Consider the following 7,388-nt stretch of genomic DNA (forward strand, 5'->3'; position numbering starts at 1 on the left):
GTGATGTTGCAGCTGTATAGGACTTTGGTTAGGCCACATTTGGAGTATTGTGTGCAGTTCTGGTCGCTTCACTTTAGGAAAGATGTGGAAGCTTTGGAGAGGGTGCAGAGAAGATTTACCAGGATGTTGCCTGGAATGGAGAATAGGTCGTACGAGGATAGGTTGAGAGTGCTAGGCCTTTTCTCATTGGATCGGAGAAGGATGAGGGGTGACTTGATAGAGGTTTATAAGATGATCAGGGGAATAGATAGAGTGGACAATCAGAAACTTTTTCCCCGGGTACAACAGAGTGTTACAAGGGGACATAAATTTAAGGTGAAGGGTGGAAGGTATAGGGGAGATGTCAGGGGTAGGTTCTTTCCCCAGAGAGTGGTAGGGGCATGGAATGCGCTGCCTGTGGGAGTGGCAGAGTCAGAATCATTGGCGAACTTTAAGTGGCAATTGGATAGGTACATGGATGGGTGCTTAAGCTAGGACAAATGTTGGCACAACATTGTGGGCCGAAGGGCCTGTTCTATGCTGTATTGTTCTATGTACTGTGGGTCTGGGAGCAGAGACATTTGTATCATCGACAGCCAATGGTGAAGATCCTGAAAATTGGAGAGTGGCTAATGTTGTGCCATTATTTAAGAGTCTTCAGGGAAACGCCTGGGAGCTGCAGCCCAGTGAACCGAAGGTCTGTGTTATGTCAGTTTGTTAGAGGAGATTCTGAGAAACTGGATCTACAAGCATTTGAAGAGATAAGGATTCATTTGGGATAGTCAGCATGGCTTTGTACATGGGAAATAGTGTCTCATGAATTTGATTATTTTGAATGAGCGGCAAAGAACTTAGGTGAGGGCAGTGCGGTAGACACTGTCTACATGGACTTTAACAAGGCCTTTGACAAGGTATCACATAGTAGGTTTTTGAGTAAGGTTAGATCTCTCAGGATCCAGGGAGAGCTAGCCAATGGGATTCAAAATTGGCTTGACGGTAGTAGAAGGTGGAAGTAAACAGTTGTTTTTCAGACTGGAGGCCTGTGACCAGCAGTGTGTCACAGAGATCACTGCTGGCTCCACTGTTATTCATGTTGTTCATATATGAATGATTTGATTGAGCATTTAGAAGGTATGATTAGTAAGTTTGCAGTGACACCAAGGTTTATTTGGAAGCATTAGCTTTTTGAGCACTGCTCCTTCATCAGGATAGCTATGGAGCAGGACCATAAGACACAGAATTTATCGTGAAATATTAGTGTCATGGAACTGAAATGATATATTGAACAAACCTAGATTGCTGTTAAGTCTTTCATCTTTTAGAATGGATTACAGGTTTCAGTTCATTAACATGTAAATGCTTCATAGCTACCTGATGAAGGAGCAGCGCTCCAAAAGCTAGTGCTTCTAAATAAACCTGTTGGATTATAACCTGGTGTTGAGATTTTTTACAATCCAACACCTGTTCCTCCACGTCACAGATATAGTAGATAGCCAACAGCTTTTTTCCCATGGTAGGGGAATCTAAAACTAGAAAATATAGGTTTAAGGGGAGAGATACAAAAGGATCCAGAGGGGCAGTATTTTCCACACAAGGCGGTGAGTATCTGGAACAGGTTGTCAGACATGGTGGTGGAAGCGAGTACGATTTTGTCATTTAAGGAATATAGACCAAAAGCAGGCCAATGGAACTAGTTTAAATTGTGAAAAGTAGGTGGCATGGACAAGTTCAGCTAAAGGGTCTGTTTTCCATGCTGTAGACCTCTATGACTCTGCGAGCTCAATACGGAAGTATTTGTATGCACATTTGCTGGGCCAGCTCAAAATGGGAGAGTATTTATAAATACAGTCGCTGGGCAGCTCAGTGTGGGTGTATTTGCTCACTCAATCACTAAGGCAGCTCTGTGGAGGTGTATTTATAAACACAGTCTCTGGGCAGCTCAGTGTGGGAAAACATTTATAAACACAGCTGCTGGGCCAGCTCTGTGCACAAGTGTCTGTGTGCAGAGTCACTAGGCAAGTTGTGCAAGAGTGTCTAAGCGCCGTCTCTCTGCCAACTCTGTGGTTCCATGACTCACTGGGGTATTGCACTAGAAACTAAGCTTATTCTCAACTTTACATGGAAACATAGAAAATAGATGCAGGAGTAGGCTGTTTGGTCCTTCGAACCTGCACCACCTTTCAACGTGGTCATAGCTGATCATCAAATTTCAGTACCCCATTCTCACTTTCTCTCTATACCACTGATCCCTTTAGTTGCAAGGGCCATGTTCAGCTCAAATGAACTGCCCCAACAGCTTTTTGTGGGACAGAGTTCCACAGGTTCACAACTCACTTGAGTGAAGAAATTCATCCTCAACTTGTGCATGAAACACAGAAATCTAGTATACAAATGCAGCAAGTAATTGAGAAAGCTAATGGAATATTGGCCCTTTTTCAAGCAAGAGTAAGAGTAGGGAAGTCTTGTCGCAGCTGTACTAGTTGTTGGTGAGATCACATCTGGAGTTCTGAGAGCAGTTTTGGTCCCCTTATTTAAGGAAAGATATTTCATTGGAGGTAATTCAGAGAATGGAGGGATTACCTCAGGAGCATGGGTTAAACAGATTGGAGTTTAGAAGAATGAGAGATGATCTCATTGATTCTTGAACAGATTTACAAGATAAGTGCTGAGAGATTTTTCGTCTCATAAGTGAGTATAAGACCCGAGGGCATGGTCTCAGAATAAAAGGGTGACAGTTTAAGACTGAGATGAAGAATTTCTTCTGAGGGCTGCATGTCTTTGGAATTCTTTGCTACAGAGAGCTGTTGGGGCAGAGTCCTTCTGTATATTTAAGGCTGAGATAGGTTCTTAATCAGTAGGGGATTCGAGGGTTACCAGGGAAAATGCAGGAAAGTGGACGTGAGAGATGTCAGATCAACCATGATCCTAATGAATGGCCAAGCAGGCTCAAGGGGCCAAAACAGCCTACTCTTGCTCCTATTTCTTATAGTCTTATCGTATCTTGTCACCAGTCCACAGAGCAATCACCTACTTATTGCTAACTACATACCTGTTTGTACACCCACCTATTGGTTCCAACTGGTCTGCAAACTATATTTCAACTACTGCTGAAGCCAGCAGCTGTCTAAATAGTGCTTACAATGAGGGTCAGTTACTTGCTTTCCAAATATGCAACAATCCTCCATCAATCCTTTGCTTTAAAAGAATTTAAAAAAACAGGATACTGATTGAGGATGATCAGCCATGATTATAATGAATGGTGGTGCTGGCTCGAAGGGCAGAAAGGCCTACTCCTGCATCTATTTTCTAATTCCTTTCTCATTTCAGTCCACAAAAAGTCATAAGGAAGAATCACATATCCTGGCGTCATAGACATCTTACTGCACTTATATTAATCAACCTGCATTGATATTTGGCCATCACATATCCTCAAGACCTCACAAAGCACTTCACAAAGACCAGGGCAGGACTTACACAGTCAATGGTAGGGCCCTGGTGTTATAGAACAAAGAGATCCAGAGGTACAGGTTAATAGCTCCTTGAATATGGAGTCACAGGTTATTGAAGACAACTTTTGGCATGCTTGCATTTATCAATCAGAGCATTGAGTTTAAGAGATGGGATGTCTTGTTGCAGCTAGATAAGACTTTGGAAGGCTACATTTGGAGTATTGCGTGCAGTTCTGGTTGCCCTACTATAGAAAGGATATTGTTAAAATAGAAAGAGTGCAGAAAAGATTTACTGGGATGTCATCTAGACTGAATATTTTGAGTTATAGGGTGAGAGAGATTTTTCTCCCTGGAGCATAGGAGACTGAGGAGTGACCTTATAGAGGTCTATATTACTATGAGAGAAATAGGTATGGTAGTTGCTGACAGCTCTTCTTCCCATGGAAGGTGAATCTAAAACTAAAGGGAATAGGTTTAGGTGAGAGGGGAGAGAGAGAGTCCAGAGGGGCAGTTTTTTTCATATAGAGGGTGTTGAGTATCTGGAATGGGCTGCCAGAGGGTAGTGGTGGAGGTGAGTATGTTTGTCATTTAAGAAACATTTGAACAAGTACACAAATCGGATAAGTATGCAGGCAGGTGGGATTAGGTTAATTGTGAAAACTGAGTGGCATGGACAAGTTGGGCTGAAGGGCCTGTTTCCATGCTGTAAACCTCTATAACTTTATAAAAAGTTGTTTTTCAAGCATAGATAAGCAAATCTGCAAAACAGATTTACACACATTCCGCCAAATACCAAAAGTTGTTTGAACAAGTCTAAAGATATAGCCTGATAGAAACATTGGAAACAGGAACATATGTAGGCTATTCGGCTGTTCAAGCCTGCTGTGTCATTTGTTATGATCATGGCTGATCATCCAACTCAATTGTCTTCTCCTGCTTTTCCCTCAAATCCTTTGATCCTTTTAGCCCCAAGGGCTATATCCAACTCCTTGAAGTTATACAATGTTTTGGCCTGAATTTATTTGTGCGATGGTGAATTCCACAGTTCACCACTCTGAATGAAAAATCTCTCTTCACTAAGTCCTAACGGTTACAATATTTAAAAGGCATCTGAGTGGGTATTTGAACAGGAAGGATTTAGATGAATATGGGCCAAGTCTGGCAAATGGGAGTAGATCAGGTTAGGATATTTGGTCGGCATGGACAGGTTGGACCAAAGGTTTGGTTTCCATGTTGTACATCTTTATGCATCGAAATATTTACCCCATGTCTTAAAGACTGTGACCTGGACTGTGGCTGTGGACTCCTGAAGTTTGTGCTCAGACTTTGGTGTGTGATCAGTAATGAATCTCTGTTTCTTCTGTAGGTGTGGTAGTAAACAAGGGGAAGAAGACTACAGACCACTCTTTGAGAACTTTGTTCAAGATCTCCTTTCCACAGTTAACAAACCAGAGTGGCCAGCAGCAGAATTGTTGCTGAGTCTGTTGGGAAGATTACTGGTAAGGAACTACTTCACAGATATTCTTATCTCAGTTGAGGCTTCATGTTTTTGACTGGCCGGTTCTAAATTCAAAATTTAAAAGTATGAGCAAATGCATTTCCTCTCAGACTTATATTCTGGAAAGCAATTTAATTAGCTAATTACAACTGGATATGTGACATTTTTAAATGAAGATTAGGTGGCACAGTGGTTAGCACTGCTGCCTCCCAGCGCCAGAGACCCGGGTTCAATTCCTGCCTCAGGCGACTCCCTGTGTGGAGTTTGCACGTTCTCCCCGTGTCCGCGTGGGTTTCCTCGGGTGCTCCGGTTTCCTCCCACAATCCGAACATGTGCAGGTTCGGTGGATTGGCCATGCTAAATTGCCCATGGTGTTAGGTGAAGGGGTAAATTTAGGGGAATGGGTCTTGGTGGGTTGCGCTTTGGCAGGTCGGTGTGGACTTGTTGGGCCGAAGGGCCTGTTTCCACGCTGTAAGTAATCTAATCTAATCTAAAAAATACTAACAGTGTAATGGAAAGCTCACTCGGTCGAGCTATCATCCTGTTTATGGAGGTAATGCCTTCAAGTGACAAGGATGCTATGCTGTAAATTATGAGGCAAATTAGCAACTGTTAGTGTCAAATGTGAGATGTACTAGCTGAGTTGGAATTTAAAGGATCAGAAGAGCAGTTTTAGGGAATGAGTTTGCAATGTTTTTAAAAAAAAGTGACAAAGACCTTTCCTATTCGCCAGTGGATTAAGTATGGTTGTTCACGGGTTCCCTAAACAATCCAGATAAAATGTGCATGAGTCAAGTAGGGAAATAAATTACTGATTATCTAAGGACATTAGATAAGATTCTGGAGACGACACTTTGAATAAACTTGCAGCTTCTCTCAGGCTAAGGTCCTTTAAGAAATATTTCAGATTGCTGATTCCAAAATACAGTGATCCTCCACAAAAACAGACATTTCCTGTCATCCATATAGTTTTTGGTCTGCAGACCTTTACGGGTGTGTTTCTTTTTCCTACAAACAGAATTGGTCCGACCTGCACCTAATGCATTGTTTATTAACCAAACTCAAGGTAAAAAGGTCTTCTGGTCTGGATAAGATGCATCCCAGGTTACTGAAGGAAGTAAAGTCTGTGATAATGGAGACTCTGGCTACAGTCTTCCAGGAGAAAGTGAGCTCTGCAGATGCTGGAGATCAGAATCGAGAGTGTGTTGCTGGAAAAGCACAGTAGGTTGGGCAGCATCCAATGAGCAGGAGAATTGACGTTTCAGGCCAGAGCACTTCATCAGGAATCTTGATGAAAGGCTCTGGCTCGAAATGTCAATTCTTTTGCTCCTCGGATGCTGCCTGACCTGCTGTGCTTTTCCAGCAACACATTCTCGACTGCAATCTTCCAGTACTTATTGCATATGGGAATGGTGCAAGAGGATTGAAAATGTTACTCTCTTGTGAAATAAAAAAGGGAATAAACTTACCATTGTTGATCAGGCAGCCTAATGTTGGTTGTTGGGTACTTGGAGGAAATGTTTCAGGGCAAAAAGAATTCTTACTTGGAAACACATGGGTAATCAATGATAACCAGTGCAAATTTGTTACAAGAGCAATGACATTTGACAAATTTGACAGTTCTTTGAAGTATTGAAGAGGGTTTATGGGTGTTTGTTAGTTTTATTTATTTTTAGACATCCATTTGAGGGGGGAAAAAAGCTAACTTGATAGCAAAATTAAAATTCACGAGATTAAAGGACCAGTGGCAGCATGGATATGGGATATGCCAAAGAAAATAGTAAAATCACTTCTGTTAGTATGCTAGAAAAGCACAGCAGGTCAGGCAGCATCCAAGGAGCAGGAAAATCGATGCTTCGGGCAAAGACCTTTCATCAGAAATGAGCTTTTCCAGCACCACTCTAATCTAGGCTCTGTTTTCTTAGTAATGCAGAAGGGGGGATTTGCTCAAAGTATTTTGTTACTGCAGATGGTAAGAAATTGCTTTTGCTTGCAGTATTGTTGGGAAATAGAAAACACTAGAACAATGTGCATCATGCAACAGCATAAATCTGTATCATCTTTTACTGTCATGGTGGTGTGTTAAATACGTAGTTGATGCCGAACCACATAGGAGATACTTTGACAACTGAAAGATTGGGCATGGTTTTTAAGGAAGGACTTAGAAAGTATTTCTACTCACCTGTTACTGGGTTCTACACTCTCCTTTAAGGTATTTGAGCATTTCTTTCCATTCAGTAAGCCAATGCTCTGGAATACACAGTGAGAAATAGTGGTGGAACCTGTTTCAATGTTAGCTCTCAAAAGAGATATTGATAAAATTAAAGGAGAATTTTTCAAGGCTCTGGCACAAGATGGAGGAAGAGGGATAATTTAATTGTTTCTAAACTTTTATGTACTGAATGGTTCTCCCTCTCTCTCTCTCTCTCTCTCTCTCTCTCTCTCTCTCTCTCTCTCTCTCT

The 7,388-nt window shown here is 41.9% G+C and overlaps 1 protein-coding gene across 4 annotated transcripts in view; it reads left to right on the forward strand.

The window, feature by feature from the left end:
* The window catches only part of LOC122556264 (nipped-B-like protein), a 536,293-nt gene that overhangs the window by 313,694 nt on the left and 215,211 nt on the right, over positions 1–7,388 (forward strand). For all 4 annotated transcript variants that reach the window (XM_043702895.1, XM_043702901.1, XM_043702914.1 and 1 more), the window contains one exon: positions 4,795–4,927. In XM_043702895.1, coding sequence (XP_043558830.1) covers positions 4,795–4,927 — 133 coding nt within the window. The remainder of the gene's footprint in view (positions 1–4,794; positions 4,928–7,388) is intronic.

This window comes from Chiloscyllium plagiosum, chromosome 2 (genome assembly GCF_004010195.1).
Source record: "Chiloscyllium plagiosum isolate BGI_BamShark_2017 chromosome 2, ASM401019v2, whole genome shotgun sequence".
Lineage (NCBI taxonomy): Eukaryota > Metazoa > Chordata > Chondrichthyes > Orectolobiformes > Hemiscylliidae > Chiloscyllium > Chiloscyllium plagiosum.